Source organism: Rhinolophus sinicus, linkage group LG09 (assembly GCF_036562045.2).
Source record: "Rhinolophus sinicus isolate RSC01 linkage group LG09, ASM3656204v1, whole genome shotgun sequence".
Classification (NCBI taxonomy): Eukaryota; Metazoa; Chordata; class Mammalia; order Chiroptera; family Rhinolophidae; genus Rhinolophus; species Rhinolophus sinicus.
In genome coordinates this window covers 29,718,884-29,745,311 of record NC_133758.1, presented here as the reverse complement: position 1 = coordinate 29,745,311, position 26,428 = coordinate 29,718,884, and the positions used below count along the sequence as shown (strand labels likewise).

The 26,428-nt window shown below is 42.5% G+C and overlaps 2 protein-coding genes across 6 annotated transcripts in view; one reads left to right on the top strand and one right to left on the bottom strand.

Moving 5' to 3' along the window:
* TPGS2 (tubulin polyglutamylase complex subunit 2) overlaps positions 1 to 23,082 on the bottom strand; it is a 30,739-nt gene extending 7,657 nt beyond the window's left edge. For 2 of the 3 annotated variants that reach the window (XM_019740833.2, XM_074340100.1), the window contains exons 1-4: positions 22,809 to 23,025; positions 15,634 to 15,713; positions 4,858 to 4,945; positions 2,680 to 2,808 (exon numbers count right to left, since the gene is read on the bottom strand). In XM_019740833.2, the coding sequence (XP_019596392.2) occupies positions 2,680 to 2,808; positions 4,858 to 4,945; positions 15,634 to 15,713; positions 22,809 to 22,890 (379 nt within the window). In that variant the 5' untranslated portion in view covers positions 22,891 to 23,025. Of the gene's footprint in view, positions 1 to 2,679; positions 2,809 to 4,857; positions 4,946 to 15,633; positions 15,714 to 22,808 lie in introns of all 3 variants that reach the window. The other variant, XM_074340101.1, reaches the window with a different exon arrangement.
* The window catches only part of KIAA1328 (KIAA1328 ortholog), a 260,802-nt gene continuing 257,389 nt past the window's right edge, over positions 23,016 to 26,428 (top strand). Inside the window, exon 1 of one of the 3 annotated variants that reach the window (XM_019740831.2) lies at positions 23,016 to 23,353. In XM_019740831.2, the coding sequence (XP_019596390.2) occupies positions 23,050 to 23,353 (304 nt within the window). In that variant the 5' untranslated portion in view covers positions 23,016 to 23,049. Of the gene's footprint in view, positions 23,354 to 25,395; positions 25,529 to 26,428 lie in introns of those variants that run through there. The other 2 variants (XM_074340098.1, XM_019740832.2) reach the window with 2 other exon arrangements.

The following is a 26,428-nucleotide window of genomic DNA, read 5'->3' as shown; positions in this document are numbered from 1 at the left end:
AAGAGGAAGCCTTCTCATCAGTTTAAGTATGCTCCTGAAAATAACAGATGAGCTTTGCTTTTTATATCAATTTGACAGTCTTTGTTTTTCAAAAGGAAAGTTAATTCTAGCACATTTAATATGACTGATTTGTTTTATTTTATTCCTCTCAATGTTACTTTATTTTATAATGTTTCTTCTTTTCCCTTTTTCTTATTTTTTCTAACGTGATTCAACATTCCCCTTATTAGGTTGGAGATTTTAACGTAGTTTTTAAATTCCTATAGTGATTATCTTCCTTTTTGTTTGTTTGTATGATTAGATCCATATGAATCTGCCCTTATTTGAAAACGATATACCATTATTTCCGTAACCAAGTATGGTATGCAGAATTCTAGGAGGGTCCCCAAGATTCCTGCTCCTTGGTATACGCACCTTGCATAACCTCCTTCCCTTGAGTGTGGTCAGGACCTGTGAATGTGATGGAGTAGTCACGCCCTTGTATATGAGACTCTGTTGTAACAGACCAGAGAGAAATTCTCCTGCTGGCTGAGGAGTAAGCTGCCATGTTGTGAGAGGGTCATGTGCCTAGAATCTGAGGGCAGCCTATAGGAGCTGAGAGTGACCTCTGGCCAACAGCCAGCAAGAAAACAGGGACTTAGTTCCGTAACTCCAAGGAAGTGAATAAGGCTAACCACCAGTGACCTTGGAAGAAGCCCCTGTGCCACAGATGAGATCGCGGCACCAGCTGACACCTTGATTTTAGCCTGGTAAGACCCTAAGCAGAAGACCCAGATAATCTGTAGCTGAATTCTTGACTCATGAGAACTGTCAGGTGATAAGTTTGTCGTAATCTGTTGTACAGAAATAAACTGGTACACCGAGACACTTGTTTCCTCCAACAAGGTATACTATTTCTTCCCTACAGTAGCATGAGATCTTCTGCTTTCTGTTTCTTTTCTTCTTTAGTACCACAGTTTCTACCATGAGGATCCTTGGATCATTCTTTGTACATTAGGGCTGCAGTAATAAAGTACCATAAAATGAGTGCTTGGATAACAGAAATTTGTTGTCTCATGGTATTGGCGGCTACAAGTCCTAGATCAAGGGGTTGACAGAGATGGTTCCTTTTGAGGGCTATGGGGAAGAATGTGTTCCATGCCTCTTCCCTAGCTTCTGGGGTTTGCTTGAAACTTTTCACTTCCTTGGTGTGTAGAAGTACCATCCTATCTCTGCCTTTTTCTTCAAATAGCATTCTTCCTATGTCTCCGAATTTTCTTTTTACAAGGACACCAATCATATTGGATCAGGGGTCCACCCTACTCTAGCATGACCTCGTCTTAACTATGCAATTACATCTGCAATGATAAGGCCACATTCTCAGGGCTGGCGGTTAGAATCCATCAGATGCCGAAAGGCCAAGTGGTTTTTATCCCCATGAATGTGTAAGACAGCACGGTCTCTGCCCCAGCTCAGTCCTTTGCTGAAGAGCCTTGAAATCATCTCTGGCATCCCGTCTGCCTCTCCTATTCCAGCCTGAAGTGCAGGGAAGACTCAGTCCACTCATTTCACAACTTTTTTATCTTTTAGGGGTTAACAAGCTTCAGCACACAGATATGAAGTCACTGTGACCTTTTCCCCACCCTTGAGAATTCCACACATCTCTGAGTGACGGCTTTTCCCAGGGCCCATCACTTTTTTCCCGTCTCAGCTGCTAGACTCCTCCTCCTATTGCCCAGTTGAAGGAGAAAGGCTGGCAACAGTTCTCTGCCAAGACTTCAATGCACCCAAGGCTTTAGCCTTGGAGATGGTAGTTGCCTCCTCAGTATTCATCCTCCCTTTCTTTCTTACTTAAACCCCAATTCTCTTTGAGGAGGATCAATACTGCACAGCTAAACAAACTCACCTCCTCAGATTCCCTTGCAGCGCAGGGTAACCTTTTGATTCTGTTCTGGCCAGTGGCTACTGAGGAGCTTCTGAGAAAATGATTGTTTTCCCGATAAAAAGGGAAAGATTTTGCCAAGAGATGCTGCCCTTTATTCTCCTTGTTTTTTGTTGTTTTTTTTTTGGCTGGAATATAGGCTTGAAGCTTGGAGATAGAGCCCACATTCCTCACTCATGGAGATGAAAACCATACCCAAAGCCTGGTGCACAGGGAAGCCAGAGGGAGAATTTATCATTGGCTTTCAAGTAGCTAAACTAGCCTAGTTCCAGATTTCTTGTTATGAGAAAAATAAACTTCTATTTAGTTTAGCCATTGTAACTGGATCTTTATTATATGTAGCCAAACACAATTCTGACTGAAGGAGTCCTGACTTCTCATAGTTGCTCATAGCTTTAGTAGCCATTTGAACTATTAGCCATTTCAATCAGAAGTGGCAAAGAGCCTAGAGGGAGGAAGGCGGCTGCATTAAGACTGCCATGTTCCCAGAATCCTCCTGATCCTGAAATGTTGAGTGAAGTTTAATCTATAACATTCATTCATTTACCAACTATTTCATTAAATGGCTACAATGTGCCTGGCACTGAAATGGGTGCTAGAAGCAAAGTTTCCAATCCTGGCATTTTCTTCATGGAAATTTCCTTTGATAGAGGCTGTTTTTACCTACTCCTACCGTCCTGAGAAGCCATGAATGGGAAGAGTTGCAGGAACATATTATAGGCTGATTTCTGACTCAGAGCAGAAGTTCCCCCAGGTACCTTCTTCTGCGTCATCCTCCAGGTCCGCCAGAGTTGGTGCATTAGGAAGTGAGTACATGGAAGACTGGTTGAGTTGAGTCAGTTTTGTGATGCTGTTAATTGCCATGTTGCCCAGTGGAATGGTGTGCTCTATGGGAACATTAAAAAGGAGAATTACATGGAGTTACAGCCTAGCTACCATGGTCATCAGCAGAGCTTCTGCCCAAGTGACTTAAGCCCAGCTATTGTTTGATCCCAGGGCTGAGGAATCTGATGGAAAGTGGAAAGAAGAGAATCAATGCACTACATTTTCTAAAGCACCAAACTTTCATGCAAAGAAAGCAATTGGGGCCATGGGTGAAGAGTCCCCACTGAATGTGTTAGGGCAAAGTATTGAAAATTTAACACGGGGATGCTCAAAAGGAGCTGGGAAATCTAGGGTAGGGGCCATGAATGAAGAGCAATGGACTTAAAAATGTTTTCACTCCTCTTTACCTTGCGTGAAAGGTTATACTTTCCAAAGAGGTAACAGCTTTGGTTATATAACTGACCCCTTCTAGTCTTCGTGTTATAAGCTTTCGCAATGGAAAATACTTCCCCCCTACTTCATTTTTCCTTATTCAGTGGAGAGAATTTGGCAGACTTCTAGCTTGGGTCCAGTCTTCTGTGATTAGGGAGTAAATAAGAAACAGACAGACTCTCCAGTTTCCTTACTTATTATACAGAATCCTTGTAATGAAGAATGCTGGACATGGGATGGTACACAAAGACTTAGACATCTGACTGCTAAAAAACTGGAATGGCTGAGGCGAAAAGGAGCTGGTGTACAGTATAGACCATGGAACATGCAAGAAGAAAAGACCACTAAAAAGGCAAACATCAGAAGCTGCTCTGCTGGTTTTTCTGTTACTGACTTTAGCTATGCAGTAAAACATGGGTATGGTAAATGGGGATAAGGATGGGAAGGTGGGGTGGGAGGAGTAAACTGGAGACGGTATCGTAATAATGAGGGGGGACTCATTCATGAAACCTTCACGAAACGTTTCTTTTCTGAGGCAGGCTTGTGAAGGAGCTAACCTCTCCAGATGTGGGCAAGAGAGAACCTGACAGTCTAGGCTCTGCCTACTCTCTCTGTTGCTCCAGATTCCAAAGGCCATGTCCATGCTACAAAGGAGGGTGCTGATACTGGTGACAAGAGTGGTTTCTAGGCCATTGGAGGAAATGATTCTGAGCTAAATGTTCATGTTAAATGCTCAGTAGTAAGCTATTAAAAGTGCCTCTGCTCATCTGTGAGAGAGAAATAAGAAGGCTTTGGGAATCACCAAAAAAGGGGAAACTCAGGAGACAGAGGCAATGAAGGTGAGAAGTCCATTAGGCAGATTTACTGTGCAACATAAGTTATTGCATTCGCGGTGACAGCATGGAGGGGTGTAGGGTGCTTCCCAAGGACCAAAGCAGAGCTACATAGCTAGAGTGTGGAAGCAATAAAGGCCTCCTGGGGACATGGAAGTCTATGTCAAGAATGAGCTGGACTCCAGTGGCTGGATCAGGATTTCCTAACCTATGAAATTTGACTAGTCTTCACCTAAATATGCAGCCCTGCCTTTCATGTCTATTTAGTACCTGAATCTCTGATATGTACCAAGTTGTGAGTTCCCACATCCACAACATAAAAATCTGTCCCAGACATATTTAATACTAAAGATAACTGCCTGCAAACTGAGATGGTTGGTAACTTAGGCTGAAGAGATGTGAGGGAGAGAAAGAATGGCTCTGGTTTGAGGGTCAGAGCCTTGAGGTCTTTGCTACTCTGGGAATGAAGGAAGGGGACCCTCTTATGACCACCAGAGGCTGTTACTGCAGCTCAACCTGAGGAGACTGCTCGGAGGTGGAGTCCTCAGAGGCTTTAAGTTTGAGGTGGCTCAGGATTTGTGTGTCGTGATTTTTTCCTCTTCCTCATTCTAACAGGAAGCCTCTACATTGAGATTACAGTTAAGTACTGGCTAGACTCTGGCACAAGGCAGGGGTGTGAAGAATTGATGGTACATGTATGTCAGCTTTGGTCACAGCTCCTGAACACTGCACTTTAGGAGAACCCAGGAACACCGTCCAGATTCAAAGACTCAAAAGTTGTAAAGGCCCTCAGAGTGGTCTCATCTAACGTCTCAAGGTTCCCCTACAGCAAAAGGGTTGACTCACCATCCAGCTTCACACTCCAGGTCATGTGGAAGCCATTGGTCATTAGGTAAAAATTCTTCACATCCTCAGGCAGCACACAGTTATTTTTCTAGAGTCACAAAGCAGCTGAGTGTTAGATCAGGACTGGGAAAGAGAGCACAGGGCTATGCCTCAAAGCAAATGGGGACACTATTTACCATGTTTCAGATCCCCAACATAGGAAGACTGTGATAATTATCTACAAAACTGTATTACAGAATTCAGGGTCAAAATGGCAATATAGAAAAAACAAAATGGCAACATAGGAGGTTCCTCAACTTACTCCCGCGGACCCCCAAATCTACAGCTACACATTGAGCAATTCCCTCTGAAAGAAATCCAGAAACTAGCTAACTGACTCCTACATGTCTGGCAAACGAGAAAAACTCATGTTGAAATGGCAAGGAGAGGCTGATCACAATCTCACCGTAAAACCAACCCACCCTTAGCAGAGTGACACACAGTTGGAAGGGAACTCACAACTCCCAGATTCTCTCTGAGGAGAAAAGAGTTTGGACTGTATATCTGGCACCCCAACTTTTAAGACTTGCACTTGAGAGATGATTTTGCACTAGATGATTTTGGTCCCCCAAATCATCTAGCTCTGAAAGCCAATAGGACCTGGGTCCACGAGACTCACAAGGCTATAGTGAAACAAGAGACAGTTCTCATGTTGATTCACCTTCCAGGGCACAGTGCACAGCAGACTGAGATCAGAGTCTTTTGGGGAAAGAGGCCTATTTGCTTTGGCCTAAGGAGTAGGTTTCTAATTTAACACACATCTATTAATAGATGTCAAATGCAGTACTCCCCAGAGACCAGGGAGGCGAGCGGGCGGTATCTTCGTGTTTTCCTTCTGCCACATTCCAGGTTGCCATTATTTCCCAGAAAGGAGCTTGTGCCTACGTCTGACACCCTGGCTTTTGCAGCTGCTGCCCAAGGGACACACCTTTTATTTTCTGGCACTGCCGGCCAGCCTTTATTCCTGGGTCCCCCGGGACTATAAAAACAGAGTAATAGCTCTTAACCAGCTATTTTCCCAGGGCCCAGCGCTGAGGCAACAGTTTGAAATGCTCAGTCTTTCTTTGAAATAGGCCTATTTGTAGATCTGAAAAGATGCAGCCTGAGGGTCAGGCTTATAATCGAACAATATCTAGGGGTCAACTGCAGTCCTCTCCAGAGATGGGAAAGCCAGTGGATGCCATCGTCACACTTTCCCTCTGCCCCACCACACACCCCTGGTGTTTCTGTGAACGAAGGTTGTGCACACATCTGGTGTCCCAGTTTTTGTGGCTGCTACGCAGAGGACACATCCCTTGATAGCATGGCTCTGATGACCAGCAGGGCTCATGTTCACAGGGTCAAAGGGATGGCAGCAAACAAATGGTTCTTAATTCTGGCTATCCGCCCCCCTCACCCCCGCCCCCGGCCCCCGGGGCTTGGTGCAGAGGGAGCAGAGAGAAGAGCCCATCTCCCAGTCTTATCCCAAAAGAGTATTTGCATACTTTAGAAGCAATTGCCCGAGGGTCCAGCTTCCATTTAACCTGTATCTACCTAGGTGCTCAATGAAATCCTCCCTTTTGGCACCCTGATAGGTCTTGGCACACCCTCAACTATAGGGAGCCACTAAGAACAAAGTAGCATAGACAATAACAAACTTTTGAGCAATCACCAAGGGCTAGGACAGGGTTGAACAATAAAGTTCATCTCTTACATGAGGCCACTTCAAGACTCAGAAAGGTGGCTGTTGTATCTAATGCACACAAACCACAGAGTCACAAGAAAAACGATTAGAGAAATATGTTCCAAATGAAAGAACAAGATAAAAACACAAGAAAAAGATCTTAATGAAACAGAAATAAGTAATTTACCTGATAAGAAACTCAAAATAATGGTCCTAAAGATGCTCACTGAGGTTGGGAGAATAATACATAAACAAGGTGAGACAATGTAAGTACCAAACATAAATCTCAGCGGTGCAGCATACAGTAACTGAAAGGAAAAATTCAACAGAGGGCTTCCACGACGGGCGAGGTGAAGTGGTAGAAGGGTCAGCAACCCAGAAGGCAGGCGCTGGAGCTCATCTCAGCAGATCAGCAAAAAGACAAAGGAATGAAAAACAGTACAGACAGCTTAAGGGACTTACAGGACAACATTAAGCAGACCCCTGTTTGCATCACAGGGGTCGAAGAAGCAGAGAGAGAGAAAGAGGCAGAAAGTTTATTTCAAGAAATAATGGCTGAAAATTTCCCTAACCAGGGGAAGGAAACAGACATTTAGATCTAGGAAGCCCAGAATTCCAAAAAAGATGAATCCAAAGAAATATTATGATTAAATTGTCAAAAGTTAAAGACAAGGAGAAAATATTAAAAGCATCAAGAGAAAAGCAATTTATTACATACAAGGGAACCCCCATGAGAACATCAAGAGATTTGTAGGCAGAAACCTGACAGGCCAGAAGACAGTGGTGCAATATGTTCAAAGTACTGAAAGAAAACAAAAATTGCCAAACTAAGAATACTCTACCTGGCAAAGTTGTCCTTCAGAATTGAAGGAGAAATAAAAGCTTTCCAGACAAGCAAAAGCTGAAGGTATTCAACGCCACTAGACCAGCCTTCTAAGAAATGTTAAAGGAACTTCTTTAAGCTGAAATGAAAGGGCACTAATTAGTAACAGGAAAACATATGAAAGTATAAATCTCACAGGCAAAGATAAACATATAGTTAAATTCAGATAACCTAATATTATGGTGTTGAGTTGATCACTTATAAATCTAGTATAAATGTTAAAAGACAAATGTAGTAAAAATAACTACAACTACAATAATTTGTTAATGGATACACAAGGAGATGTAAACTGTGAGATCTTTTTAAGTCTGTGGCAGGGAGGGAGAGTAAAAATGCAGAGCTTTAGCATGCATTCAAACTTAAGTTATTATCAACTAAAAATAGACTGTTGTAAATTGTTTTATGTAAACCTCATGGTGACCACAAAACAAAAACCTTTGTAGACACACAAAAATAAAGAGAAAGCAATCTAGGCATACCAATACAGAAAACAATCAAATCACAAAGGAAGACAGCAAGAGAACAAGAAAAGAACAAAGGAATTACAAAAGAGCCAAAAAGCTTGTGACAAATGAAAAATGTAAATACAACATACCAAAACTTATGGGATACTGCAAAAGCAGTCCTAAAAGGAGGTTCATAGTCATAAGTGCTACCTCAAGAAATAAGGAAGTTCTCAAACAACCTCAAGGAACTAGAAAAAGAACAAACTATGCCCAAACTTAGTAGAAGGAAGTAAATATCAAAGATAAGAATGGAAGTAAATGAAATAGAATCTTGAGCTGTTTTTCTAAAATGATACAATAGACAAATCTTTAGCTAGACTCACTGAGAAAAAAGAAAGGACTGAAATAAAATCAGACATTAAAGAGGAGACATTACAACTAATACCACAGAAAGAAAAAGGATCATAAGAGACTACTATAAACAATTATACACCAACATATTAGATAACCTGTAAGTAATGAATACATTCCTAGAAACACAACCTGCCAAGACTGAATCATGAAGAAATAGAAAATCTGAACAGAACAATTACTAGTAGGGAGACTAAATCAGTAATCAAAACCTCCCAACAAACAAAAGCCTAGGACCAGATGTCTTCATTGATGAATTCTACCAAACATTTAAAGAAGAAATAATACCAATCCTTCTCAAACTATACCAAAAAGAGGAGGGAACACTCCCAAACTCATTTTGAGATTACCCTGGTACCAAAACTAGACAAGGGCACTTCAAGAAAAGAAAATAACAGGCCAATATCCCTGATGAACACAGATGCAAAAATCTAAACAAAATATTACCAAACTGAATTCAACAATGCATTAAAAAAAAATCATATACTGTGATCTTTATTCCAGGGATGCATGGAGGGTTCAACATCTGCAAATCAATCAATGTGATACAGCACATTAACAAAATGAAGAATAAAAATCATGATTATCTCAATAGATATAGAAAAAGCACTTGACAAATTCAACATCCATTCATGATAAACATTGTCAATGAGTAGGTATAGAGGGAACACACTTCAACATAATAAAAATCATCAAATCACATAATAAAACATAATAAAGGCCATAAACAACAAGCCCACAGGTAACATCATACTGAATGGTTAACAGCTGAAAGCTTTTCTGCTAAGGTCAGGGAAGAAGCATGAATGCCTGCTCTCTCCAATATTATTCAACATGCTACTGGAAGTCCTAGGCAAAGCAATTAGGCAAGAAAAAGAAATAAAAGCAACCAAATCAGAAAGGAGAAACTAAAACTGTCTCTATTTGTAAATAATATTTTTTTATAGAGAGAAAACCCTAAAGACTCCAATGAAAACCAAATAAATTCAGTAAAGTTGCAGGATACAAAATCAACATACAAAAATCTGTTCCATTTCTATATAATAATAATAAACTATCAGAAAGAGAAATTAAGAAAACCATCCCATTAACAATTGCATCAAACATAAAATACCTAGTAATAAACTTAACCAAGGAGGCGAAAGACCTGTACAATGAAAACTATAAGATACTGAAAGAAGTCAAGGAAGACACACATAAATGGCTAGATATGCTGTGTTCATGGTTTGGAAGAATTCATACTGTTAAAATTCCATACTACCCAAAGCAATCTACAGATTCAATGTAATCCCTTAGCAAACTTCCAATGGCATTTTTCACAGAAATAGAACAACAGTAAAACCTGTAGGAAATCACCAAAGACCCCCAAATAGGCAAAACAATCTTGTGAAAGACCAACAAATCCTGGAGGCATCATGTTCCCTGATTTCAAACTATATTACAATGGTATAGCAATCAAACAGTACGGTGTTGGCATAAAAACAGACACATAGATCAATGAAATAGAATAGAGAGCTCAGAAATGAACCCCCCCATTTATGGTCTTTACAACATTTTTACTACAGTTTACTACAAAGGGGCCAGGAGTATACAGTTGGGGAAAGGATTGTCTCTTCAATAAATGGTGTTCGGAAAATTGGACAGCCACATGCCAAAAAATGAAACAGAAGACCTATCTTATACCACTGAATAATATGAATAATATTCGCTGTATATATGTACCACGTTTTATACATTCATCTGTTGAAGAAGGATACTTAGGTCGTTTGCACATCTTGGCTATTGTAAATAATGATGCAGTGAACATAGGGTACAGATATCTTTTCAAGACAGTGATTTAATTTCATTTAGATAAATACCGAGGTGTAGAATTGCTGGTTCATAATGTAGTTCTATTTCTAATTTTTCAAAGAATATCCATACTGTTTTCCATGGTGGCGGCACCAATTTATGTTCCCACCAACAGAGCAGCAGTGTTCCCTTTTCTCCACATTCTCAGCAATTTCTCGTCTTTTTGCTAAGCATTCTAACAGGTGTGAGGTGATCTCACTGTGGTTTTGATTTGCATTTCCCTGAGGATTAGCGATGATGAGCACCTTTTAATGTACCTGTTGGCCAGTTGTATGACTGCTTTGGAAAAACGAATAGTTTGTCCATTTTTTAATCATTGTTTATTTTCTGTTGAGTTGTATGAGTCCTTTATATACTTTGGATATTAACCCCTTATCAGATGTATGATTTGTGAATATTGTTTCCTATTTTGTAGGTTGCCTTTTCATTTTGTTGATAGTTTCCTTTGCTAAACAGAAGGTTTTTCGTTTTTGTTTTGTTTTGTTTTTCCTTTTATTGACTTTATTTTTGGTGTCAAATCCAAAAAATCATTGCTAAGACCAGTGTCAAGAAGCTTATTACTCCCTATGTTTTCTTCTAGGGCATTTAATGCAATGAACCTAATATTGAAACGTTAGAAAATTAAAAACTACAACAGGATATAAACAATACTGTAACATACGGACAGCAACTCATCCAAACTGGTGGTAGAGAGAAAGGAATAGCTTCGTGTCCTTTCAGGAAGTACTAGGAGCAGGCCCCAAATTCTAAGTGTCTCATATCTGTGCCCATGCCCGACCGGTCTTCTCTAGCCAATCTCACCCCGGGACAGTACAGGAGGACGAGCTCTTCAATTCTTTCCTGGGCCTCTTAGATTGACTTGTCATGTTATACAGACAGAGGGCAATATATTAGTAACTCCACCCTCACTTTTGGCTTACTGGACATTTGAGATGTGATACTGAACACTGCTTATGTCAAGTTTGCTTCAGGTCACACTGTCAGTCAGTTCCAGGTACCCAATGTGGGCGGGGGGGAATTAGAGCATAGCAGGACTATCTTAATTTACTTCCCAATTCTGCCACTAGCTGAGTGACCCTGAATGTCACTTAAACTCTGTGAATCCAGGTGTAAGAATAATAATCTCTGAGTCTACAAAATACTGGAGGTAGGAGGGGGTGTGAGCTTGGCAGAAAGAGAGAAGACTAGGTAATTATTATGATTTTAGGGAATAGAATCTTCAAAAACTATAGGTGAGAAGCAAATTTCAAGCTCGCAGATGATTTTAAGCAGTGTTTTTATATTATTAAAACAACAACAGCTATCATTGTAATGAAACAGGGTTTTCATTTTCTTGATCTAAGAACTAAAATATGCACTCTGATCAGTTTTTGTTTCACTTCTCTTCACCACCAGTTCCCACTATCACAGGTGTGTAACCTGAAGAATTCCCTGACGCCTTGTGCTAACGTATTTTCCTACTTAGTGTATTATTTGGAGTTCAGGGCGTGTTCCCAGTCCTTTCCATATGGCACATCCTCTGTACTTCAGAGAGAAAACGTGTGCATGCAGAATGCCTTTCTCCTCCCGGGCCCTAGCACAAGAAGCCTACAGTTACCAGTGTTTTGACAAAATTCTTGCTCCTCCTGTCACCCCAAAGACCAGCATCCACGCTGAGATTTTGGTCACTAGTGCCATCTAGTGGTGGAGACAAGGAAACGACTGTCTATCAGCCTTTCTTAACCTGAATTCCATGAGATCCCAGCTGAGAAGGGACGGTGGCATTGTTCAGCTTTAGGTTTGGCTGGAGAATTCCAGTAGTAGTGCTTATAACATTTATTATGGCACTGACGTCACTGAATAAAAATAAAATACTGCTATTATTTTATACGAGTATTTTAAAAAATTATTTGGAATTCATAAAAATAGAAAAAAAATCAGTGAAACCTAATATTTAATACATTTCAAATACTAACATAAACATACAAAACATCAAGTAAACCAAGTTCATAAAAAATACTAAGCCTGCATTGCCATCGTCACATAAATCTCTGCTGGCTCTGGCTCTGCAGATTCCTTGCCTCTGTCCTACCACTTGGCACCCAGGACTGTGGCTGGTCCTGCAGGGCTTCAGGCCCTTCCGAGTGAGGCTGCCAGGTACCACTTGTAGGTGGCTCCTCTGCCCTGACCAGCGACTCAGAATTACTGTCATTGTAATTTCTCTCCTGGCCAATCTGGAGAGAGACTGCTCTTCCCCAGGAAGCAATCTGCCCACTTCGGAGGGCTTCTCCCCACCAGGTTCATGCTCAGTCTTTAGTTTCGGAGTCGGGGGCATGAAAAAGGAAGACGACAACTTGCAGAAAATGAATAGAAGAGGGGTATAAGGATGGAGGGAGGAGTTAGGGAGAAAGTCCAGAAGGGACAATAATATTGCTTACCAGTGTTTGAAACAATAGTGTGGCATTGCCATGGTATTGCAACCTGTTTACTCTCATGATGATTCTGTCATATACTCCCCAGTTTTCTACATTTTTTTCCTTCTCCCGAGGAGGCTATCTACAATAGTTTCTCTAAACTACGCTCGAAAGAGTCCACCACAAGCTGTGTTACCTTCACCAGCTGAAGGACCTGGGCCACTCTGATGCTTTGAGAGCTATCAGCTCGAGCCCCAGAAAGGCCTCCTGAGCATTGCCTGAGTCTCCAGGGAAGGGCTGGGCTGTCCACTGCCTCCTGCTTACTTCTCTACTTCTGGGAATCCTGTACCTGCTGTTCCCTTCTTTTCAGAGGCCACTTCACCAGAGAAGGGGGCTGGGCAGCAGATGCAGGATCAGGCTGACAAAGTGCCCGTGGAATGACTGTTTCATAGGTGCTTGTCCACACTGGGCAGGGTCTCCATGAGCCCATCTGCAACCACAGCCAGAGGGTTGCCCAGGACGCCCATCAAGGAGGAGCACAGAAACCTAACTGAAAACGGGAGGCAATGAGGATTAGTGCATCTACTGAAACTCTTCTCGAGGAGGATGGCCTGGTAGTGGAAGGAAAACCTGGGTGGGCTGTGGAGGGATGGGGTGAGATCCCCAAGAGAATTCTCAAAGATATTCTTAAACTCCCTCCTAAGAGGAGGGGGAAGGCCTGGTTAACTGGAACCTTTTGTCTTGGTGAGTGGGGTACGAAAGTTTGGGGCCAGGGTTCAGTTGCTTAAGACTCGGAGGAGAGGTAGCATACCCTTCCTCAAATCCTTTCTCCCTACAACCATCAGTTTCCCTTTAAAAATGCGTGATGAAAAAATATACAAATATTTGTTTGTCTGGGGCACCACGTGTCTTGGGAAAGTTCTGTATTTGGCAGACGGCAGCCAAGACAACCTTCGAAACAGCAATGCCCCCAGGCTTAACCAGTCATCAGGATTCTGCAATCAGGGGCATTAGTGGCAGCAGCCTTTGCACCCACAGCTTCCAGACTGAAACTAAGGGCTGCCTATGGAAAAAGGAGGTGAGTGACCTTGGAAAACTTCTACACTCTTTCTGACCTTTGTGTTTTATCTAATTCACATTTATTAAGTGTCTGTTATGGAATAAATACTGCACTGGGCACTCGAAACAGGAAGGAGGAAAGGTACAGAGGAGGCTGTGGCAGACACACGGGCCGCCTAGTCACGTCCATCTTTCTCTTCTTCCTCCTGTCCAGAGCCCTCGGCTGTGTGGCTGCTGAGGGCAAGAGCACCAGTGTGGCCCTCCGTTAGAGGGGCAGCCTGGCAGAGCAGCACAGGCATGTGCTTAGAGGCAGGCAACTCTGAGTTCAAATTCAGGTTCTGCCCCTTGTAGCTATGTGGCCCAAGACAAATTCCTCCGCCTCTCTGAGCCTTAGTTTTTCCATCTATAACAGAGATAACAATCCCTACCTTGCAGGGTTATTTATGAGGATTAAATCAAATAACTTACGTATGTGCTATGTGTTAGCAGGCACTCATTACACGGCAGGGTTATTTCTTGTACCTCAGTTAAATCCATTTGCTGCTACTTAGACAAAGCAGAAATCTGACTTCCCAGTTCCCCACGTGAAAGATCTCAGTGTCCCACCTGCCTTTTTTTAATGGTTCCTCTTTGCTCCCAAGATAAAGAGCAAACTCGTGATGATTTAAGAAGGTTTACATGTCCTGCTCCTTGTCAACCTCTCTCCCTTGCTCTCCTGTGCTCCAGCCACATTGACCTTCTTTACGCTCCTAGAAAATGTAATCCTTCCTATTGCGAAGCTTTCACAGAGGTTCCGAGCCCCTTCTTCCCAGATCTCATCTGCCTGCTTAACAATTTCTCTCAGTTGACTGCTTTGGGAAAAACTTTTCTCACCCTCCAGATGAGGTCAGGCCTCCTGACTATGCTCCTTCACCTCTCTTTCCGTCTGCTCTGGAATTATTCTTGCAATGATTTGTACTGTCTTAGACAGCAAGGTCAAGGAGTAAGAAACTGTGCCCTTTTTGATTATCACTGATTCCCCAGGACTCAACACCAAGCACAATGCAGGCCTGGCCCTTTTGAGAAGCTTAAAACTTTTGTTGAATAAATGAATGAAAGTTCAGAGGAGGGTTGGGAAGCACTAGCTATTAATCTGGGTAGTTCTTCTCTACTACCCTTAACCACATTCTGCCTGGCATGCTATTAACCTTTAATATTTCCTTTCCTTTCTGGATTTTTAGTTTCTACTGCCTCCATATGACAGGCTCAGAGGAAATGCTCTATGAGGTCTGATAATTAAGTTGCGAAACTGTTGCAATGATGTTGCTAACTTTTTTTTTTTATATCAGAGGGATTATTCATTATGCATTTGTACCAACTGGACAAACAGTTAACCAAGTTTACTATTTGGAAGTGCTGAAAAGGCTGCATGAAAAAGTTAGATGACCTGAACTTTTTGCCAACAATTCATGGCTCTTGCATCATGACAATGTACCAGCTCACAGGGCACTGTCGGTGAGGGAGATTTTAGCCAGTAAACAAATAACTGTATTGGAACACCCTCCCTACTCACCTGATCTGGCCCCCAATGACTTTTTTCTTTACCCGAAGATAAAGGAAATATTGAAAGGAAGACATTTTGATGACATTCAGGACATCAAGGGTAATACAACGACAGCTCTGATGGCCATTCCAGAAAAAGAGTTCCAAAATTGCTTTGAAGGGTGGACTAGGCATTGGAGTCGGTGCATAGCTTCCCAAGGGGAGTACTTCGAATGTGACCATAGCGATATTCAGCAATGAGGTGTGTAGCACTTTTTCTAGGATGAGTTCGCGAACTTAATTGTCAAACCTTTGTATGTTGGGGAAGTGGCATGGAATGGAAGAGACTGTAAGTGGCCTGAATAGGAACAAAAAGAAGGGTGAACTCTACTTTGAAGGAGGCTGTGGCTTAGGTAAGAATAGGTTTCCTGCCCTAATCTTTCCTTCTCAGGGTCACTTAAGTTGACTTCTCTTTGTTGGAAGGTGAGGATTGAACAGGGCAACACTTACTTGTTCCCATGAAGAAATCATATGACGTTCAGCAGGTGCCTTTTCTATGATGGTCACCTCTGTCACTCCTGGGGACGATTCTGAAAGAGGAAAAAGAGTCTGTAGAGCTGCAATTGGCTCGCTTTCTCACATTTCTACAATAGAGGTTGACTAACTGTGGATGACTGCTCTAAGAATATCCGATTCCTCTGCGGAACATTTCTTACCTGTGATAAAAGCAGGGAAGAACTGGCTGTTCCCTCAAAGGCACTCAGTCCCATAACCTAGGACCAAGTAGTCTACCTTGTAAAAAAGGACATCACCAGCGTGCCACCTGTACTCAGTCTCTGCTCAGACATTCAGCCTATTGAACAAAACTCACAGATTCTACATTCCTAGTGATCTTACACTGACCTTCTCAGCAAGCTAAATCTATAGACTTAAGACATGGTGAAAAGGAATAAGAGATAGCCCCACAATAACTTTTAAAAGACATAAAACTGATTTGGTGATTTTTCTTCTAAATAAAACCTATCTTCTACTCTAAGGTCCAGGATATGGAAGCTAGGTGAAAAAATGGAACCCATGTTTCATAAGGTCATTGCAGATGTAATTAGTTAAGATGAGGTCATACTGGAGGAGGGTGGACCCTTAATCCAGTACGACGGGTGTCCTCATAAAAAATGCTACATGAAGAGAAGAGACATGCAGAGAGGGAAGGCAGCCACGTGAAGCTGGAAGAGTGGAGTGAGGCATCTATAAGACAAGGATCACCAGCGACTGCTGGCAAACCAGCAGAGGCTAGGAAAAGGAGAGGCAGAATCCTCCTCCTCCAGGTTTTAGAATATGCGTGGCCCTGCTGACACCTTGGTTTCGGACATTTGGCCTTCTGAACTCTAAGAGAATAAATCCCTGTTGTTCTAAGCCACCCAGTTTGTGGTATGTTATATGGTAGGTAGCCTAGTATGAAGCCATCCACCTTTTTTTTATGTGATATTGTGTAGATTATTCTGTTTTAGGCCCTGGTCACTGCAAGTCTAGATGCAATCAAAGCCATAAATTCTCCCTTTTCTGACCCATCCGCAGGACATCACCAGACGATCTTCTCCACACCTAGGCTTGTTTCCTATCACATCGTTTTCTGCTCTCCCTTTGGTCTGGAAGATAAGGCCCTTGTATAACTGTTTGGATTTATCCTCTTCTACCCCAGAATCCAAACTCTCTGTTTCAGTTGTGTCAGTTTATTCATTGTCTCCATTACTCTGTCCCCCCAAAAACCAAACCTGTGTTCACCTTTGATTATGGAAGAAACATGCACACCCAAACATGTCCATGTTTCCCTCCATCGACCCCAGTCCTACCCACACTTGAAGGCCATCCTGAAGTTCCACCTCCTTTCATTTCAGTTGACTGAAGCTCACAGAGATCTCTACTTTTCCTGATATCCTATCCCATCACATACAGGGTCTTTTTCTTTCAAAGCTCTGTGTTGCTGAGGTGGTCTTGCAGTCATACTAAGAACCACAAATGGTCTCCAGCCACATCCACTCCAGTCAGGGAAATGTCACTGGAGGCTCCCCACAAGTAGTATGGGCCCAGGTGGGTGCCTCAGACATTCAGAGCTGATAGCACCACTACCAACAGGTTGAGACAGACATAATACACTCAATTATTTAGTTTATAACAGGCCTAAGTGGAGGGGCTAGAGGCTCAGACAAAACTGCTGCAGTGCTACTGCAGATGAAGGCATATTATACCTAAGCTTTGACCACCTCCAGGACAGGCCAACTGGCGAGCATGCTGACTTTAGAAACTTGCATATATGTTGCTTAGGAAGTGCCCACTGTAGAGACACTGTGGGCCGACCCTCCAGCACTGGCGGGGAGGAGGTGCTGGGGTGGGAGAGAGGAACACACGACAAATTCCATTTGTACAATGCTCTATTTCAGGGAATTGGTATAAATGATCTCCTTTCATCTTGAGATAATCTTGTGAAGCCGGCATCATTACTCTCGTTTTAAAGATAAAGAAACTGAGGTTAAGAGATATTAAATCATTTCACAGAAGAAACTGATGACCACGGCGCTGGACAACAAGCCTAATGCTTTTTCTATCATGTTGTCTTAGTAGCTAATTCCTACATGGTGGAGAAGTTTTTCCTACAGCAGCAAACAATTCTCAGACACCCCGCTGGGTGCCCCACATTTCAACTCAACCTGATACTAAGTACCCGGAGATAGCCTCAGATAGCACAGGTTAAAGGTTCAGACCCACAAGACCACCCTCCCCTTCAGACACCAATGACAAGCCCAGGTTGTTATCTAATGCTTCTGACTGACTGGCTATAAACCTGGAGTTCCCATGACCCCCTCCTTGGGTTTAATTAGTTTGCTAGAGTGGCTCACAGAATTCAGGAAACCTATTTACTCACTAGGTTACTGGTTTACTACAAAGGATATTACAAATCAACAGCCAGATGAAAAGATGCAAAGGGGAAGGTCCTGAACAAAGGAGCATCTGCCCTTGTGGAGTTTGAGGTGCAGGATGGTCACAGGAGGAAGGGTTTTGGTTCACCAATCTGAGTTAACAATCCCTGAGGCGTTTAATGAGGACCTGCCATGTCCTCAGCTTGGGAAAAATCACTGCCAGAGATTAGGAATATAAATATGAGATCCTGTCTCAAGAAATTTATTGCCTAATTAGATAAATATAACAAACATGAAACAAAAGTGAAAACATCAAGATAATAGATAAATTATGTGTTAAACTGGGTGATACTGACCCTAAGGGCCACAGGAATTAAAGGTAGATGAAGGCTGAAATAGTGATAGAAAGCGTCATAAATGATGCACAGTTATCTTGGCCTTGAAGGACCACATGGCCGTTCCTGTACACTGGCTCAATTAACACCTAATCCTGCTCCCTTCCTAATGTGCTTTCCTATATTTTATAGACTGGACAGCTAATGAGTACATTTCCCAGATTCCATTGCAGCTAGGCTCCCTCAGAAGGCCAAAATTCCTTCATGGAAACCAACTTGTATAAAACTTGGAAGGAGGGAATGAGCAGGTGAGCTAGAGGGCAAATGGAGAGATTCGATCTTCTCAAAAGCACTGTTGCAGAGGTGCTTTGATCTCATGGGATTGAGAGTTGTTGGGGTGACAGAAGCAGCAGCAATTTCTCAATTTGGCAGCTTCCTTATCACACTGGCTGCAGGTACTTCCCACTCAGCATACCCTTTCTGCAGTATGGTTCTCAACCTAGAGTCGGCTCCTTTTAGTTCTCCTAACGATGTTGTAAACTAATGCTCCTTAACAGAGCCCTTTCTGCCTTAACTAGGTAAAGTGTATTTCTGGCCTTAAACTTGCTACCGTGTTTCCCGAAAACAAGACCTAGCCTGACAATCAGCTCAAATGCGTCGTTTGGAGCAAAAATTAATATAAGACCCAGTATTATATTAATCATACTATATTATATATTATATTATATATTATATTATATTACATTATATAAGACATGGTCTTATAGTATAATAAGACTGGCTCTTATATTGATTTTTGTTCCAAAAGATGCATTAGAGTTGATTGTCCGGCTAGGTCTCATTTTCAGGGAAACACAGTATGTATTATATGGTCTGCAACTAAGAACCCTGACACATTTTGCATTTGGGGGCTCACCTTTTTAAGACAGGTGAATGTATTCAGAACAGAGAAAGTGATCATTTATGTGACTTGAAAATTGTGACCACAGAGCCAAACAAATTTACACTTAATGTGTAAGGTTTTTTGTGTTTTTTTGTGTGGATTTCATAGGATTTTTTAGTATACAAGGTCATATCATCTGTACATAACAAGTTTACTTCCTTCTTTCCAATTTTTATGTCTTTATTTCATTTTCTTGCCTAATTGCCCTGACTAGATTCTCCAGTACAGTGTTAACAGAAGTGGTAAAAGGGGAATTCTCAATGTGCAGAAAAGAGTGAAAACAGCAGTCCTGATACTGCAATCTTTAGGAAGGCCTGCTTGTTGGCCCTTGGCTGGCACCTGGGAACTTGGATTTTGGGAGGGTTCCCACCATTCCCTGGTAAGAATGGCTCACTGTGTCTATTAGTGCAAACAATATCGTTTGTGCCGAACACCTGCTTTCCTTCTGGGAGTCTGGAATTTGGTACATACTAGGTAGAAGGTATCTAAGTGACTGATTTTCAATAAAGGACCTGTACTTCTATGTGCAGGTGAGATTCCCTAGTAGACATAACAGGCATGTTGTCACATGTTGCTGGAGGAATTAAGTGTGTCCCATGTGATTCCGCTCAGAGGACTCTTGAAAACTTGCACTTAGTTTCCTTGACTTCCCTACAAGCACTTTTCCCTTTGCTTTTGCTGTAATAAATCACAACACGACTACCTCCCAAGTCCTATAATCCTAGCAAAGCATTACACCTAGTGTGGTCTTGGGAATCCCCAAAACATTTGTCTTATTCCTGATCTTAATGGAAAAACATCCAATTTTTCACCATTAAGTACGGTGTTAGCTGTGGGTTTTTCATAGATGCCCTTTTATCAGGTTGACGAAGTGATTTCTATATCCTATTTCTAGTCTATTGAATATTGTTTTTTTTATCAAGAAAGGGTGTTGGATTTTGTGCTTTCTCTGCATCTGTTGCGGTGATTATGTGGTTTTTGTCTTTTATTCTATTAACAAGGTACAATACATTACATTAATTGATTTTCATATGTTCAACAAACTGCACATTCCTGGGCTAAATCACATTTGGTATATAATCCTTTATAAATGTTGCTGAATTGGGTTTAATAGTATTTTTTTGAGGATCTTTAAGTGTTTGGTTTTGGATAGAAATGTTGTAGTTGTAGAGTTATTTCATATTTTTCAGGGAGGAGAGTTTGGGAGTTTGCTTACCACACACCCATGACTGACTTTAGTTACCTCATGGTTTTTGTTTTTTTCTTAGATTTTTTTTTATTGGGGGAGGGGAACAGGACTTTATTGGGGAACAGTGTGTACTTCCAGGACTTTTTTTTTTTTCCCCAAGTCAGGTTGTTGTCCTTTCAATCTTAGTTGTGGAGGGTGCCGTTCAGCTTCACGTTGTTGTCCTTTTAGTCTTAGTTATGGAGGGCGCAGCTCAACTCCAGGTCCAGTTGCCGTTGCTAGTTGCAGGGGGCACAGCCCACCATCCCTTGCAGGAGTCGAACCAGCAACCTTGTGGTTGAGAGGATGCGCTCCATCCCTTGCCAGACTCAAGGAGTTGAACTAGCATTGAGAGCCCACTGGCCCATGTGGGAATCAAACCGGCAGCCTTTGGAGTTAGGAGCATAGAGTTCTAACCGCCTGAGCCACCAGGCCAGCCCCACCTCATGTTTTTAAAAAATCCTCTTAACATATTATCTTTTCAAAATAAAATAAAAATATAATTGATTTTCAATTTATGATTATTAACTTGAAATTAAGAGTTTTTGATTAAATTTATAAAGAGAATTTTTTACGGGAGGCTAGATTCACTATGCGTTTAATTACCAGAGTTGTTTAATTCCTTAGTGAGATTTTTGCCTTGAAGTGCTACCAGTTTGCCAGACATCTGAAATGCTTAACAGATAGAATATATTAAAAGTACAAGTGAAATTTAAAATGTTTATAGTCATTTAATTATTTAGGTCTTTAAATCAAACTGGCAGCTTAAGGGAAATTTGGTTGGCTTGACTTGAGTAATTAAACATTAATCAAAAGAAAATAACTTATTTATAGAAAAATTCCTAGATTTATAAAGAGAATAATGAAGTATGCCTGTGGAATAGCAAGTACGAAGTAAGCCCGACTAAATCCAGGAGTATAAGTAACAGAGTGGAAGTTTGGATAATAATGAGGAGATAGGATATGGGTGGTCTTGATTAGATCTCTCTTTCATTTCTAAAATTTATCACTTCTCCCAAACACATCCTGGTGTTTCATGCCTCATTTACTGTTTTAGGCACAGGGGAAAACAAAACAAAGTTCCTATCTTCATGGACCTCTACTACAGAAAAGAGACAAATTTAAAAAGCAACCCAGTAAATACATAATTTCAAGTAGTGACAAAATCATGAGGATAAAAAAAATGTAGGCTAAGGGAAGAGAGGGAGATAGGGAAGGGTGTTATTAGAACTATAATCAGGAAAGGCTTCTCTGAGGTAGTGATATTTAATCAGAGATATGAACGAAGTGAGCAAGACTGAGATTTAGAGGAAGGTAATTTCAGGTGAAGGGTCTAGCAAAGCGCAAAGGCTTTGAAGTGGGAACAAGCTTGATATGTTTATGGTACAACAAGGAGGCCACTGTGGCCAAAGCACAGTGACAGTAAGGTCAGAAAGACAGATGAAGGCAGATCACAAGGATCAATGGTACAGAATTGGGATTTTTATTACAAATGTGATAGTAAGGCATCCAAGCATTCTATACGGCAGGCATAGTCTGCCTTTCTCCTTCTTGGTTATCTGTCTAACTCCCACTTGTCTTTCAAAATCTAGCATCATCATCTCCTGTGGGACATAGTCCTTAACTCTCCAGATAAAGTCAATTCTGTGTAGAGCAATAATAGATTACGGGCCACCTCTCACGCTCTTGGGGATCTAGTCTTGAATTTTTCACAAATTCACATAAACGTTTTTATTTTTTCCCACATTTGAAACCCCAGAGCCTAACATAGCGGTGGGTGCTACGTAAAGATACGATAAAGGGAAAACACCCATTCCATAGTGCAAGGCTAGATAAGACTCCTTTGGACTGGCACACCGAGGCGCGTGGGCGCTGTCGCCCTGGGACGTTGTCTGCAGCATTCCCCCAGCTCCATCTGCTACCAGAGGAAGGGCTTGGGCTTCAAGGATACTCCCTCGGCCAAGAATGCCTCTCGGGAGAGCCACCCTCCTAGCTGTCAGGTGCCTGCTGTCTCTCCTTTGCATATTTTTGCCTGCCCTAAGCGGGTCGCGCGGTGGGACCCCGGGTGGGGAGAACCTTTGGGCTTCCCAGCTCTGCGTCCGAACACTGCCCGCAAATGTTCTCCCGGCCTAGTCACGCACCCGCCTCCCCCTTTCCTCCTTAACAACGGAAGTCACAGCAACGATGCCCACTGGCGTTCAGGATCCAGCGTGGTGCCACCCCGTCCAGCAGTCTTCCCTCCCACTCCGGGTCCCCGCCCCACTCACCTAGGATGCGGGTGATCCCCAGAGTCAGTTTCTCCAGGTGCGGCTTGCTGCAGCCCATCAGTGGGGTCGACGACTCCTCCATGGTTCGAGTACCCGCTCCGCGCGCGGCCCGGGCACCGGCGGGGACCCGGCGGGAGAGCGGGGCGGACCCCAGGGCTGGACTCCGCCTCCGAGTCTCGGCCTTCAATCTCACGGCATGCCGGGAGTTGTAGTGCTCGGCGCCTGAGACCGAGGCGCGGCGATGAAGGGAGGCCCGGGCTGGTCTGGGAGTAGTAGTTCCACGAGGCGCTTATTCCCAAGACGCCGGCTAGTGCTTCACCCCACGCCACGGGAATACAGCGACTCCTCCGCCCGGACCCTCCCGCCCCGCCGGGGACGGCCCTACAGGCGGGGGCGGGCCTCTGTGCCAAGCGGCCAATGGAGACGGGGTTTGGAGGCCGGGGCGGGGCGGCCCCTGCGCTACGCCCCGAGTGGCGGTTGTTTCAAGATGGCGGACGTGGCGGGCCCCTCCCGCCCGGGCGCGGCGGCGTTCTGGAGCCGGGACTGTATCCTTTGCCCGCCTGGCAGGGGGCGCCGGCACCCACCCCGGTGCGGCGAGCGGCGAGTGGTCGCGTGGGGCTCAGTGATGGGAAGAAGCTTCGTGCTAACCCCGGGGGCGGGGCCGGGCTTTTCGCCTTGCTTGGGAATTAGGTGGCGGAGCGCCTGGTACTGTCTCCAAATTGGGGTTCCAGGTGTGGGGACTCAAGACATATGTTTCCCAGCCCTCCTGGGCGGTGAGCGCTGGAAAGATGGTCTCCAGTCGTGGCCCAGCCTGAAACTGGCAGGATTCCCCAGCCTTTGGTGACCTCAGGCTTCTGAGTCTGTGATTAGTGCGATTGTGCAGGAAAGGTGTTGGATGGACTGGGAGCCTTTCTCTTTTGGCTTAGGAGTGTCCTTGGTTTGTGCTGTGTAGGAGGATGTAGGAACCTGGTTGGACTTCGAAGGCCTGCAGTGATTATTTCTTTTCATACTGGGATTTTCCGAGAGGTGTGGGGCTTGATTTCAGGGGGACGTGGTCCTGTGGTGCTGGCAATGGAATAAGATGCTAATCATCTTGCCTGCATGTCGTGTTGATTTACATGTAGTGTGCAGGGAACCACTGGGAGGATTCAAGTTCTTGGATTGTTTGGGGGTGGGGAAGCTGTAGAGTTTTTACCCTTGTGGTCGTCTTCCCAGTTCTGTGATCTATGATGAGATATGTGACAGAAGTGGTTCTTTCCCAGGGTTAGGTAGATTGTTCCACACCCGGAGCTTTGGTCCTGGTAATTTACTTTGTGTTTGTTCCTTTTACATGAAAGCAGGGTGCCTGCAGAGGTGAGAGGTTTGTCTGTTAGGATGGGCGATAGCGTTGTGTTGTTTGAGGCGTTGCTGTTAACTTTGTGTATTCTTTGCACAGTCTACTTAGCTCCCAGTGAAACTTACAAATTATATCATCAGTTCCCCATATTGAGTTACTAGGATTAAAGTGTCACGCCATGGAGAGAGGGATATGTTTGAATTCCGGGCTGTTCAGTGTTTAGTGTTAATGCACTTTCTAAACATAATTACCACTTGTCTCCCATAGGTTGGTGAGAATCAAGTGAAATCATGCACATACACTGGGGATGAAAGCACACTAGTGCACTGCAAATTAAATATTTTTTCCGTTACCTATCAGTAAGGATGCAAAGGGAGTATGTGCATTGGGAACAACTGGGCTGAAGTAGGAAGTCAGGAAATTGAAACAGTCCTTTCTCATGAAACACACCACTGCAATGATAGACTTTTGTGATGGAGATATTTGAAGGTTACTATCTTATAATGTGCTCCTTTAGGGTAATGGATTTCATAACCACCTATGTGGTTTGGTTATTATTTCTTAACTTTCTTAATGACCAGTGGTATTGTTCTGATATATAACAAATGGTTGGGATGGAGTGAGAACATCTTTTGCAGTGCGACTGATTAAGTTAATAGTTACGTAAACTGAACCTATCTATGTTGTTGGTCTTAGCAGCCCTCTACTCTCAATACATGTAATCCTATTACTCCTTATTTCATATAAAAGTCATATGTCCCCCTTTTCTCTTAAATTCTCTCTTACTCTATAAAGATTTATGTAAAATACCAATGTTCCCATTGAAAGTGAAGAGTTGAAATTATATAGGGAAAATGGTGATTACATTCTATAGAAATTCAGATGTTTGAAAGGAATTGCAAGGTTACCAGTATCACCTGTTCCCCCAGCCTATCCCAATTAACATCCAGCGTAAGGTATTTTCATTTTATATCTCCGTAGGACTTAAAAGCAATGTCAGATGTGAATGTGTTGCTGGTTCTTTGCTATAAAGCATAGTGATAGTTATGAATCATTTGCTTTAGTCACGTGTCTTTGGATCTTGACTCTTGTCACAATGATGATTTCCCAGACTACCCCAAAGCCTTTATAGTAGAGCTTTCAATAGAAAAAGACCAAAAAGTATGTACCTATAATCTGATATTCTCTCCATACTATTAAAAGAAATATTTTTCAGTGCTTCCCCTAAAAAATGAGAGAAATGTGATTGAGAGATAGCCCATCCTAGATGTTTCCATCATGTGAGGACAGATCATTTGTGACTGAATGTCATCATTTTTACTATTGTTCTTATGAGTTATGCATCTCCTGCCTTCTGTGATTCATCAGTGCTATTTTGTACAAGGTATGTCTTTGTACCTAATGTGTAAACAATAGATATACCATGTTGTCATTTTGTGGGTTAAATCTGCAAGTAAAATATGTCCCTTCTGCCATAAACTGCTTTCCTGCTTCATTATAGTTCCTGGTAATATCAGAAGTTAATGTTTCTGCAGTGTCTAAATGTGATTGCTTAAATGCCCTCAAGTGTATTATCATTAACAGTATTAATAACTTGATAATAACAAATATAAACTATAAGGGACCTGGTCAAAACATCACAGTAGCTCTAATCTCTGCCATTGACTTTTCAATTAAAAATAGACAAAGACTTAATGTTTATTGTTAAAATAATAACCAGGCATACCTCTAATATATTGGAGGTTTGGTTCTAGACCACTGAGTATCACAATAAAGCCAGTTGTAATTTTTTGCTGGGGGAGGGTCTTGCCTTCCATTGGTAAAAAATGCAACATCTGAAGCACAATAAAGTGAAAAACAGCAATAAGATGAGGTATGCCTCTACTAACCAGGAAAGACATTGTGGTCAGTAATAACTACATATACATGTGTGGCTGGGAAGTGATTCAAATTCAAAAGGTTAGAGTAGAGTGGGCAGTACTAAGTTTATTTCCTTCAGTTCCCAGTGATCTAGGTTAGACATGAAATTTCCTCTCTACCACTTCTGCTCTCGGATTCTAATTAATACTTTACTTGTGGGGATTTGGATAGATTGGTATCATCATTAAGGATTCTTTATTACTTGCTGTACTTGTCTTACTGAGGTGCTTCTAAAGAAACCAAAGTAGAACTAAGGTGGCACAGAGAACCCAATAAGAGTTTCAATATACGTTTGGTAAATATTGTGTCTCTGACTTTCCCATAAAATATGTTTGTTAGGAATCTCTGTATTTGAAGAAGATAA